Source organism: Meriones unguiculatus, chromosome 15 (assembly GCF_030254825.1).
Source record: "Meriones unguiculatus strain TT.TT164.6M chromosome 15, Bangor_MerUng_6.1, whole genome shotgun sequence".
NCBI lineage: Eukaryota > Metazoa > Chordata > Mammalia > Rodentia > Muridae > Meriones > Meriones unguiculatus.
The window spans coordinates 4376938-4390199 of record NC_083362.1 but is presented as its reverse complement, the minus strand read 5'-3'; the positions used below and the strand labels follow the sequence as shown (position 1 = coordinate 4390199).

General features: G+C 51.7%; 1 protein-coding gene across 3 annotated transcripts in view; it reads left to right on the top strand.

Moving 5' to 3' along the window:
• Positions 1-9006, top strand: part of Gna12 (G protein subunit alpha 12) — a 78048-nt gene extending 69042 nt beyond the window's left edge. For all 3 annotated transcript variants that reach the window (XM_060368041.1, XM_021647557.2, XM_021647556.2), the window contains 2 exons: positions 4388-4438; positions 6188-9006. In XM_060368041.1, the coding sequence (XP_060224024.1) occupies positions 4388-4438; positions 6188-6757 (621 nt within the window). In that variant the 3' untranslated portion in view covers positions 6758-9006. The remainder of the gene's footprint in view (positions 1-4387; positions 4439-6187) is intronic.
• The last annotated feature ends 4256 nt before the right edge of the window (positions 9007-13262 follow it).

Below are 13262 nucleotides of genomic sequence, written 5' to 3'. Positions count from 1 at the left end.
CACTCCAGAAGCTCAGACAGGAAGATTGTAAGATCGAGGTTAGCCTGGGCAATTTAGCCAGAGCCTGTCTCAAATGAAAAACATAGAGGGCGGGGCTTAGTGGTAGATCTTCCTTATCATGTGAGGCTCTAGGTCCAGCACCCAGTGGGGGGGGGGAGATGGGCGCTTTCTCGGTTTTCATTTCTTTTTCTGTTTGTTTGAAATGGTGTTTCTCTAAGTAGCCCTGGCTGTCCTGGAACTCTGTAGACCAGGCTGGCCTCAAACTCTGAGACCTGCCTGCCTCTGCCTCCTGAGTGCTGGGATTACAGGTATGTGCCAGCACCGCCCAGCGTAGTTATCATGTCTAATGGTAAGGACTATTGGAAGCTTGAACGACTGTTTTGGTTTTCAAGTCTTGCTCAGTTTGGGAATGGGGTAAAAATCCAGGGGCTTTCCAGAAAGAGCTATAGAAACAGGTTCTGACTCACCCGTTTCTCACCCGTTTCCAAAGCTAGCACTTCCCAGTGCCATGGGGTTCGATGATTGTTTATTAGGAGCTCTGCCAGGGGCTGGGTGGGGCCTTCTCACTGCTGAGGGGTTGGGTCTACACAGGTGCTAGACAGTGGACAATCAAGAGGTCAGTAAAATAGGAAAGGGAACTGTCTGGCATAGTCAGCCTTAAAAAGTACACGTTGGGCTGAGAGTAGGTAAAGGTGCCAGTCGGCCTTGGAGACAACTCCTGCAAATTGTCCTCTGATACACACACACACACACACACACACACAGGCATTTGCCTGTAAATAAAATTTTGAAAAAAAAATTTAAAAGAAAGCCAGGTGTTGTAACACAGACATTTAACCCCAGCCTTCAGGGGGCAGAGGTAAACAGATCTCTCAGAGTTCAAGGTCAGCCTGGTTTACGTGGAGAATTCCAGAACAGCCAGAGCTATATGGTGAGTGTCAAAAAACAGCAACAACAACAAAAAAAGAATCTCTTCCTTTAATCCCAGCACTCTGGAGCAGAGAGGCAGGTGGATCTCTGTGAGTTCAAGGCCAGCCTGGTCTACAAAGTGAGTCCAGGACAGCCAAGGCTACACAGAGAAACCCTGTCTTGAAAAAGCAAAACAAATGCCCACAGTATAGCAATTTAAAGCCACAGGTGCCTAGCATACAGGCAGTGTAGTGTGTGTGTACGTGTGTACGCCTGAAGATGGGGACAGGACTGGACTCTCAGATCCTCGGTTGTCCAAGCATCCCCTGTGACCTCATCCAAGGTGTGTGACTGGCAGTACCTTCCTCAGCTGTTCTCCATCGCCTGCCACCATCAGCTGCGTCCTCTGTGTACATGGCCTTGTAGTCTCACTAATCCGCAGCCACTTCCTGCACTAAACAGGGACTCCTCCTTCCTGTGCTGAGTCCACCACCTAAGCTGGCAAACAGGGAGGTGGCTAACATTAGTGAGCCTTGACAACACGCTCAGACTGCACCAGACCATTGGGAGACCCTGGTCAGAGGAGGTGGACAGTGGTCCTGAGGGCGACACCCAAGGCTGTCTATTGCCTTGTGCATTCAGTACGTACGTGCAGACACACAGAGAGACACACATAGGCATACACCCAAAGCCCCAAACAGGACTCCTTCTTTCTTCTGCTTATGCTGCTGCTTGAGTAGAACCAAGAAGGAGTGGCCCAGGCTATGAGCTGCCACCTGTGCCCAGCCTGCTGGGATGACATGGTGGAGCCACTAAGATCCAGCAGCTTCCTGTCTTTGTGTTGGGGGAGGGATTGTAGACAGGAGAGGGGACAGTCAACTTAGGGGCTGAGCCACTTGGTCTCTTAAAATGGCTTCCATGAGTGGAGGGTGGACATGGCCGTGTGAGGATTCTAGGTTGCCTGGAGAAGTGGGAGCTTGTTTCTGGGCCTCAGGTGCCTCTTCCCACCTCACAGCTTGGCCGCCAAACACCAGGGCTGCCTTTTCTGCTTGTCTGACGTGGGAGAAATTTCAATGCTATTGTCCCTGGAACAGAATCCTTTTTTGAATCATCCCTATGACCTTCCCTCAGAGCAGGAAGGAAGTGACTGTTCACCTCTTCCTCTGGGCCATCTGGGACAAGGGGCTGGGCTTTGTGTGCACATCTGTCATCTCAGCACTCAGCTGGCTGAAGCAGGAGGACCATTAGTTCAGGCCTAGGCTGTATCATGAGACCCTGTCTCAAAGGTTGAAAAAAAAGAATAAACCTCACTGGTAGGGCCCTACTCTCACCTTTTCATCATAAAGTCGCGAGCTCTAATGGGTGCCCTGCCTTGGCCTTTCCTTATCAAAAACCAGAATGTGCCGCTTGGGAGGTGGCTGGCATGGCAGAGTATTTGCTTCACGGGCATGTGAAGCTGAGTTTGAGCCCCAGAACCCACATAGGAAGCCAGGAGTGGTGGCGCACGCCTGTAATCCCAGCACTTATAAGCAGGGACAGAGGAACTCTGGAGTGCACTGGCCACTTAGCCTAATTGATGATGTCCAGAATACTGGAGACCTTTTGTCGGAGGTGGTGGACAGCAGTCTTGAGGGTGACACCCTTGACTATCTGTTGGCCTACGAACACGCATGCATGCACCCAACAAAAGAATAATTTTTCTTTCGGTGCTATCTTGTTGCATGTATGTATGGCCTTGCCTTTGTGTACTTATGTGAGAATGTACAAAGTGAAGACAGCAGAGGAACCAAGGCCCACTGTTGTCTTTCAGACTAAGGTTCTTGTGGAATTTAGAGAGCTACACTCTTTGGGATTCATGGAGGAATTGTTTTCCGGTCTTTAGGGTGCTCTTCCTTCCTGCCTGCCTTTCTTTGTTAATTACGTGTATTCTGTATGGCGCGTAGGCACATGCATGCCGTGGCACACGTGTCAGAGACAACTCACTGGAGCCAGTTCTCAGTTTCTGCCTTCGCAGGTTCCAGGAATCAGGTCATCAGCCTGGGCAGCAAGTGTCTTGCCACTGAGCCATCTTGCCAGCCCAGCCTTTGATCTCTAAAGGAAGCTTTGCACGCTGTTTACTGAGCACTTCCTCTGTGTCACTCTCGTTAGTCACCGCCTAGGTGCCTGTGGCTCCTCTCCGGTCCTGCAAGCACCACTGCGTTCAGTTACCCAGCAGTCCTAGAGGCCAAGGCCCTGAGTGGTGCACACAGGAAGGGACACTGGCTGTTCCGTGGCTTAGTTTGTGCCCAGCAGAAACATTCATCACGGAAGATCCTCCAAGTTCTGTGTCGTGAACCATACAGGATGCTTCTAGAAACTGGATTGCCCATCCTTCCATGTCCCCTCTCCTCAGGACTTAATGTCTTTACAGACAGCACCCCAAGGCCCTTGGACAGTGTGTATCAGAGGCAAAACCATATTCCAGCCAGGGTTTTACTTTTAGCCCCAGCCCTTGCTGCTGGTGTGGCCTGGAGATGCCAGTCCCACCATCCACACGAAAAGGCTGCAGGAAAGCACCAAGAAGAATTTGAACCTGGAGCTGGACTGTGGGAATAGCGGGTGTTTGGTTTACTTGTTTGAGGCAGTTTCCTCGTATCACAGGCTGGTCTCACATGGGCTCTGTAGCTGAGAGTGGCCTTGAACTGTTGATCCTGCTGCCTCCGCTTCCCAAGTGTGTGCGGTGCTGTGGGTAGACCTGGGGCCTCATGCTGCATGCCAGACAAGCGCTGTAGCAGCCGGGCCACACCTCCAACCTGAGGGGATTCTTTTTGCTTGGTTGTTGTTGGTTTTTTTTTCTCTGAAATAGAGCATTGATCTATAAGCCTAGCTGGATTAGTACTCACTATGTAGCCCAAGTCAGCCCTGAACTTGTGGTAATCCTCCTGTCTCAGCTTCCCAGGAGCTGGTATAATAGATGTGTACCAGCACACCTGGCTTGTTTCCAAACTACATGTACTGTCTTCTGTGACCCAAAGCCACTATGGGAAGATTTGGCTTACACATCAAATCGCAGTCCACCATTAAGGGAAATGAGGGCAGGAACTCAAGCAGGAAGCCATGGAGGCTCACCGCTCACCGCCTCACTTCTGGTGTGCTCATCTCTGTTTTTCATACTACCCCAGGACCACCTGCCCAGGGTGGCGCTATCCACAGTGGGCTCAGTGCTTCCCACATCAGCCATTCGTCAAGAAAATACCTCACAGATTTGCCTCCAGGCCAGTCTGATGGAGGCAGTCCTCAATTGATAGTCCCTCTTCCTGGGTGACTCTAGCTGTGTCTAGTCAACAAGCAGCACACAGAGACACCATCTGCCTTCTTAGACTTTCCTGTTGGCACAGCAGAACAGCCCTGCTGCCCCACCCCCCACCCTAGTTCCATCCTTTTGTCTCTCCCTCTGGCTTCCTTCACCAACACTGAGCTCTGTTTTTCTTTGTGACAGGGTGAATCAGTGAAGTACTTCCTAGATAACTTAGACCGGATTGGCCAGCTGGTGAGTAGTCCCCTCTCCCCACTACCCAGGTCTACCATCCACGGTTACAAGACTTGACATGGAGAGCAAAGCAGACAGTGGGCTCCAGTAGCCCCGTGGGCCAGCTCATCACATCCCTTGCTGTGACTTGTCCCCACTCAGCTCCATGTACCTGGTCTTAGGGAAGAAACTACCGTGTGAGAATGGCTTCACCCCTGTGAGAAACAGAGGGCTGTGGCCAGGGCCAAGGGAGGCTTTCCTGTCGCTCATTCTGGTAGAGAAATTCTAGCATGTGGCAAAGCAAGCGGTGATCATTCACGACCAACCTCAGCTACCAGGCTGCCTGCCGGGAGTACCTCCATTCTCACCGCCTCCTCAGTCTCTCAGGTCTAGATGCTCTGGAATCCCAGCACCTCAAGGGCCTAGGCAGGAGGATCGCCTGTCTCAGTAAAACATAAAAACAGCATCGGTGCACATGGCTGACAGAACTGAAAGCATAGTCACTGAAAAGCCCTGCTCTTGTGCTCCTGAAAGAGCAGCAGAGCTCCCCAGTGCCCACCAGCAGCCAGGCAGGCTGGAGACTTCACCATCACCTGGTGAATTTCCTTTGGTGATATTGTTGCTTTTGTGCCATTTTGAACTGACATCCTAATGAGCCCCACTCATGGCAGACGGTAGCGCCACTGAAGTGCCTGTTGGTCTATAGATTTTCTCCTCCCTGCTTTTTCCCTCCCCCCCTTTTGATTTACTCACTGAAATACCCATGTTCTTTGTGCCCATATTATTCATCCATTTGAGCATCTTTTTTTTTAAGATTTATTAATTATTTATACATTTATTTATTTATTCTGCCTACATGTGTGCCTGCAAGCCAGAAGGGGGCACCAAATTTCATTTGGGACAGTTATGAGCCACGATGTGGGTGCTGGGAATTGAACTCAGGACCCATTTGACTGTGTTCATCTGGATCTCACTATTCTGTCCTCATAGTATGATGGACAATTCTTTTCTGTCCCCTATGACCTAGTAAGTTAGTCCAAACTAGTATTGGTCACAGCCTCTTGGCTTTTTGGTGAGACTGTGACATGAGTGGACAAATGTTCTGATCCCTGAGGCCTTCAAAATGCAGAATTAAAGGGTTTGAGAGTTGCCACAGTTAGGACCTTAAGGGTGTGGCTCAGTGGTAGAGCCCCTGCCTAGAATCCCCCAGTGAAGGGCTGGGCTTTGGTTCAGTGGTAGGCCATGCAGGAGACTCTGCATTTTAACTTTAGCTCCAAAAAAAAAAAAAAAAAAAGAAGAAGAAGAAGAAGAAGAAGAAGAAGAAGAAAAGCTCCCAAGCCAAATACACTAAGTATCTCTTAGGTTTAATTTAGATCACATTACACAACCATTAGTCAATGGGAAGGCTTTAAAATATATGTGCCCTAGAAGCAAATAAATAAATAAACAAACAATGTCTATATTAGAGAAACAAATGAAAAAGATGTTTAATTTCTTCTGGCGAAGAACACTGGACAAGATTTTACGTGAGGCCCAGCTGTAGGTTCTGGGCGTTCTGCCTCAAGCCAGAGAGCTTATATTCATTGGGAAATGAAGTGGTGGTTAATCCTGTTACTTTGTTGTGAGATGCATCTACACCTCTGCCAGGGAGACCTGCTTTGGCATTTGGTTAATATTCTTGCAGAAGTCCTGCAGTCTTTGTGCAAGTTGCTGTATGCTCATCCTTTCCTGTTTTTCCTCCTCCTCAAATGTCTCCCTCACGTTTTCCAGAACTACTTCCCCAGTAAGCAAGACATCCTGCTGGCCAGAAAGGCCACCAAGGGAATCGTGGAACATGACTTCGTTATAAAGAAAATCCCATTTAAGATGGTGGATGTGGGTGGCCAGAGGTCGCAGCGTCAGAAGTGGTTTCAGTGCTTCGACGGGATCACGTCCATCCTGTTCATGGTGTCCTCAAGTGAGTACGACCAGGTGCTCATGGAGGACAGGCGCACCAACCGGCTGGTGGAATCCATGAACATCTTCGAGACCATCGTCAACAACAAGCTCTTCTTCAACGTCTCCATCATCCTCTTTCTCAACAAGATGGACCTCCTGGTGGAGAAGGTGAAGTCGGTGAGCATTAAGAAGCACTTCCCGGATTTCAAGGGCGACCCACACCGGCTGGAGGACGTGCAGCGCTATCTGGTGCAGTGCTTCGACCGGAAGCGCCGGAACCGCAGCAAGCCCCTGTTCCACCACTTCACCACCGCCATCGACACGGAGAACATCCGCTTCGTGTTTCACGCCGTGAAGGACACGATCCTGCAGGAGAACCTGAAAGACATCATGCTGCAGTGAGAGGCAGCCCCCGCCGTCCCCTCGTGGCCCACGCCATGGCCACGTGTCTCTGGTGAGTCTGTCACCTGCACGGACCCGCAGTGGGCATCTCGAATCCACACCATCCAACCCCTGACTCAAGACCGCTGGCCTACCAGCCAAGCAGCGAGCTCCAGGCAAGAGGCCGTGGGAGTGTCAGTGACAGCTACTGAATCCGGGGACTGTGAAACTACTGAGTCCGCACCACTGCTCCGGTGTTGATCCTAAAACCTGGTGACACAGCTTTCTCCCTCCTTACAGAAACTGTTACTTGCTGACACAACTTAACCAAGGTTCAGGTGTGCACAGGTGCACGTGCTCATCAGTGACAAACACAAACCCAGCTGGCCTTGCAGATGGCTCTTCCTTCTGACTTGCAGTTCCTCACTGAGACACACTAACTCAGAAGCTAGCCTCACGTTAGGCTGTAGAGGGGCGTGCGCTGCTGCTGGGCTCAGAGTGTCCAGGCTCGGGCCACAGCACCACCTTCCCAAGTGAACACACTGCCTTTAAAATTGTGCCAACACCCTCAGAGTTCCCGCTCCAGGCCTGTCAGGATAAGCCAAGGAGCCAGGCCGGGCGTCCCCACTTCCTGCTGTAGAGAGCAGGGTGGGAGCTGTGAACCTGCCTTAATGCCGAGCAGCCACTCCCCTTGTCTGCGTGCCCCGTGGGCCACAGTGTGAGAGGTGGCCTGTGGAGCGGCTGCGGCAAGCCTGTGTAAACACAGTGGTGCTCTCTCCTTCCCCACCCCTCCACAGTCAGTGGCAAAGACATAACCAAGTGGCCTTGTAGGTGGCTCCTATGCCTTACTTGACAGTTAGTGGCATGTGGCATCCCCTGTCTTGGGCTCTGGAAGTGGGCCAAAGATGCTCTGCAGCCCTAAAGCATCTCTTCATGCCTTGGCTGCTTGCTGGGCCCCAGCCACTGGCCCTTCAGGAGAAGCCCTGGGCTCTGCACACCACCCCTCACCGTTGCCTTCCTTCGCACAGTGAGCTCTGCTGTCAAGAGTTGCTGGCAGGGTGCTTTGCACACAAACCCAGTAGGTGCCCTCAGAGCTTGGGTCCATGAGGGCGCAGAAGGCCAGGGACAGCCTCACAACCTGCTTAGCCTCGGCCTGGCCAGCTTCCTGGCAGGTGTCACACTTTTCCAGTATGTTTCATTCTAGACCGGCCCCTCTGTACATTAATAACTCTCTGGGGCTGGGGTGGGCCTTATCACTTTGTAGCCTTTGAAACAAAAGAAAATCTCTGGTTCTAGAGTGTTCTTTGGCTCACTAACACATCCAAGGGCCCTGTCTGCAGCCACCCTGCTCCCGACACTTGGTCCCTGTTGCACCCTGGTCTTGGCTCCTTTTAGCCACCAGATACATAGGATTCTTGGAGCAGATGCTGAGCCAGGAGATGGGGGCTACTTCTGCATTCCCTATTACTGCCGGGCTCTGACTAGCAAATAGGCATCAGTCTCTCTCTGACTCTGTCTCTTCCTCTCTCTTCTGTGCTCAAGGCTTTAGATCAGCACGTGCTGGGCTTTTCTTTGGGAAGAAAGCAGCCATTCTGCCTGCTTCACCAAGCCTTCACAAGCTGAGGGGATGTGTCTAGGTTAGTGCCAGGGACCAACAACCTTCTGAGGCTCCTGGGGGTCTCAGATCCATACATAGTGGGCATCCCTTGCCAGGTGCCCCATGTATCTCAGTCAGTGCCAAGACCCCAAGAGCACAAGCTGTTCCTAGCCACTGTTGGGGCACTGTGACTGAGGTGAGTGTGGGGTTGTCAGGGAGAGCGCTGTCCCTCTGACAGCCTGACACCCGCAGTCCCGTTACAGCATGTGAGCAGCGAGAGGTGAACTTCCAGCTGGCTGAGCAGAAACCGGTGGGTGTCCAGAGGCCCAGCGCCCCAGCGAGCTGAGCCTGCGCGTCCTCCCTGTTAGGGGACCCCCTCTGTGATCCGTGTCCTCCCTGCTAGGAGACCCCCCTCTGTGATCTGTGAAGTGGTGCAATTGGAAAAGGAGATAGTGTTCGGGAGGCGAGGCTGGGGTCATTTACAAGTTTCTACACATAGATGGTAGGTTTGTCTCCCAGACCTTAGGCTTTTGTATTTTTTTTTTTTAATTTTAATTTCACTGTTACCCTTGACTATTGTCCTTTTTGTTGCAGTGTTGGAGAAGCAGGAAGTATTTTTGCCTCATCTATTACTGCAAAAAAATAAATGTAACAATAAACTTCCTAAAAATCAGACTGTTCCCTGCCTAAGCTACTTACATTAGCGTGTGGGGTGGGGTGTTCTGAGAGGCGGCCCTAAGCCCCTGTACACAGCTTCCTCCAAAGCCCTTGACTCACGCTGTAATTTAGAGAGGTCATTAGGATTTCTAGTCCTGCAAGTGCCCTACTTTGATAAGATCGTAATAATAACATAAAGGTCTGGGGAGAGGGCGCAGTCAGAAAACTGCTTTCCATACAAGCAGGAGGACCTGCACGTGACCCCAGCACATAAGAAGCTGGCATGGTGCATGTCCTTGTAACCCCAGCCCTGGGGAAGCAGAGACAGGGACAGGCCCCAGGAAGACACCTTGTCTCAGTAAACATGGTGGACGGTGCCTGGGGAACAGCCCCCAAGGATGGTTTCCACACACACAGATAATAACGAGCCAGGCTGATGGCTTGTGACTGGCCAGCGCGGGGTCTGGATCTACCTTGGTTTGTTAGGGTCTCGCTGGGCAGTAGCCCAGGGCCAGCTGCTCTGCACGTCACACCTTGGCACTGATGGGTAGGTCTGGCATGAAGATTTGAGCATCACATCTCTCGATATTGGTCAAAATGAGTCCTTGGGTTTCTTTGCTCAATATAAAACATAGGTTACTATCAAAGGTACAGCCTTAAAGTTTCACTCTGTTAATTACCAATTTTAATTCCATGCACCTGAGCCTGGCAAGTCAGAGAGCCATCACATATGCCCTTTTTTAAATGCAGGTCCCCAAAACACATGATGTAACGAGGTATGTACATTAAATCGAACCGTTATCTATGTAAGGTGTGTTACACCTCAGTAAGCAGAGGCTGAAGGAGCAGGAGTTGAAGGCCATCTGCTGCTGCTTACACATTCAAAGCCAGCCTGGGGGGCGTGAGACCATACCTCAACAAAAAGCACACCTGAAGGGCCAGGGGCATGGCTCAGCAGATAAAGACCCAAGTTCAAATCCCCAGCACCCACATCAAATGTCAGGCGTGTAACCTACAGTGCTAGGGTTACAGTCATGCTCCTGGGACCCTAGCACTGTGAGGACAGAGACAGGAAAGTCAGCAGCGCTTGCCAGGCCCCAGTGTAGCTGTGAGACACCCTGCCACAAAGGAATAGGCAGAGTGAAAGAGCAAGACGCTAAGTCTGTCCTCCGGCCTGCGCCCAGGCGCGCGGGCACGCCGCCCCTACACACTAAGCAACAAAGGAATCGCTCACGGCGCAGGAGCGCCGAGAACCACCACGTGAGCCACGTGAAGCCACGTGAGCTGGTGAGATTAGACATTTGCCGCACCAGCTGGATTACTGGGGAAAAAAATACTGGCTCCTGCCTCTGCCAGGCAGCGCTGTGAGCAGCTCGGGGAAGCATGGTGGTTAGGGGCTTCCTTTTCTAGCCCTGGCGCTGGTCGGCACCCTTTCACTAGCAGTGAGTTTGCCGTATTTCTTTAATGGATGTGGTCCCAGCCATTCGCACTCCTGACAGCTGTTCCCCAGGACTGAGGTCTCAGGAGCTGGCTTTCTCCTTTTCACTCCGTCCTTGGTGTGGCGGTTAGTTTTAGTGTCGGCCCCCGAACCCGAGACTCTTGGCAACAGTCTCCAGGGGTTGTCCGGATACAGTTGGCCTGTGGGCACGCTATTGGTAGCTCACTGACCCTGGAGCTGGGCTGGCACCCAGCAAACCCCAGCGAGCCTCCTGTCTCCCCTCCCCCTCCACAGCGCTGGGTTTACAGGTGTAACTGCCCATGCATGGCTTCTTATGTGAGTTCTCAGGGATTTGGACTCAGATCCTCATGCATGAGCAGGCAGGGTCTCAGGAATCAATCCCACAGTGGCCTCTAACTGTCCATTGCTGTATAGCTAAGGATGACCTTGAACTTCTCCTGGTCCTCTTGCTTCCATCTTCTGAGGGCTGGGCTTATAGCTGGGTAGCACCAGGCCTAGTTTATAAAAACCCATCACTGAAAATGGAACCCAGGGCCTCCTGAATGCTAGGCAAGCCCCCTGCCACCTGAGCTACATCCCAGGCCCAAGAACCCAGCTTTCGAAATGTCCTACAAGAATGGCAAAGGAGCAGTGGACGGGGCTGGCAGCCCTTCCCTTGCTCAGCGTTCTCCAGCATCACCTCTCATCGATGGCTGTTGCCCAAAATAACTCAGGTTTATTTTTGAGCTCAGCTTCTTGGGTAAGAGGCAAATGAAAACAAGTTTTAAGTCAAGAGGCTTGTTTTAAAAGGCAATTTCCAAGAAACATCTGGGGGTCACTGTGGGTTCAGCCCCACCCAGCATACCGTGTTCCCTGTGATAGGAACCCTTTCACTAGGCAGATTATAAGCTCCCTGCTTTAGGCTGCAGAGATTGAGTACCCCCAGGGGTCTTTGTTTCATTAATATTACTGTATTGTTGTGTGTGTGGAGGTCAGAGGGCAACTGTGGAATAGGTTATTTTTCCCACACAACATGTGGATTTGGAGATCCAGCTCAGGTTGTCAGGCTCACACAGAAAGCACCTTCACCCACTGAGCCGTCTCCTTGGCCTGGTTTTGTTCTACTTAAGTGTTTTCACCCACGTGTACCTCCAGCTTCCTGTCTTATGGAGCGGCAGCTGTGTGGAAGCTTCCAGAAGCTTCAGCAGAGCTGAGTAGGGGCTGCCCAGGAGGCGGGGTGCAGGTCCCAGCCACCTGAACATCCCCTTATCCTGAAGAGTTGGAAGCAAAGGCGGGGCGGGCCGTGCTGGGGCGGGGCAAACAGCCTGAATCTCACTCAGCTTGCCCAAGTGAGGCTGGGCTGGCAAGATGGCCAAACGGATGCAAGTGATTGCCACCCAAGCCTGGCAACCAGAGTTCAATGCCCAGAACCCATAGGGTGAACTGACTTGTAAAGTCCATACACATGCCATGGCACCCATGTCCCTCCGTTCACCCGAATCTCACACACACCAAGAGTCTCATAAGAGAAACAAGCTAGCAGATGTACCGCGGTCCCCTGCAGTTAGAGGCTTGGGCATAGCAGGACGTGGGGATGGAGACCTGTAGGCCCTGCTCATGGGAGGCTGAGCAAGATGGCAAGTTCCAGTTCAGCCAGGGGATAGAGTGACACCATCTCAGACAGTAAAGGTGCCTGCAACCCAAATCTGATCTCTAGAAAAAGCTGGGGTAGGGGCTGGAGAGATGGCTCAGCAGTTAAGAGCACTGGCTGTATTGACAAAAGGGCCTGGATTCAATTCCCAGCACCTACATGGCAGCTCACAACTGTCGTAAGCCCAGGTCCAGGGGATCCATGGCACCAGAGATGCATGTAGCATGTATAGCATAGTATCTGTGCATGTAGGAAAATACATAACCATAAAATAAATCTTGCCAGGGTAGAGGTGGCACACGCTTTAATCCCAGCAGGGAGACAGAGGCTGACACATCTCTGTGAGTTCAAAACCAGCCTGCTCTACAGAAGGCGTTCCAGGATAGCTACAGAGAGAAACCCTGTCTTGGCGGGGGGGGGGGGGGGGGGGGGCGCTGGTGGCACCTGCTTGTAATCCCAGCTTTGGAGAAGTGATAAACAGGCAGCTCCCTAAAGGCTCACTGGCCAGCCAGTCTAGCCTGCATTGCTAGTGAGAGATCCTGCCAAAAATCAAAATGGACAGTCTCAAAGAATTAATAAAAACATTACTTTTGAAATAGCAAGCTAGGTCAGGCGTGGTGTCACACACCTTTAATTTCAGCACTGGCCAGGCAGAGGCTGTCTGTGGATCTGAGACCAGCCTAGCCTACATAGTGAGTTCCAGAAGAGCCAGGGCTATGTAGAGACCTGGTCTAAAAAAAAGCACAAAAAGCAAACAGCTAAGGTGGATCTCAGGTCTGCACATGCGTTCACACAGGTGTACACACACACACACACACACAAACACAAATGTGTTCCTTTTCCAGATCTTTCCTGTCCTTCCAGGCAGACTTAGGCAGAGCTGCCTGTCCCCCAAAAGCCTGGCTGTCTCTGGCCGTTGGCGGCACAGGGTAGCTCACCTTGGCACTGCTCACAGACCTTCTGTATGTGGCCACATCCCTGGGATGTTCAAGCATCCCCTTCAACCCCAGGGGTGCGGAGCTTGGACTTTAGCTTCACCCCAGCTAAACTGTGTTTAAGCACTTTGGAGGGTCTTAGCATCCGACAAAGGTCTGTGTCCCAGGGGACAGTGTTTACAGGACACATGCCCTGGCCGTGAGGTGAAACTCGATCTTCGTCCCCATCAGTTGCTGGCCCTCCTTCC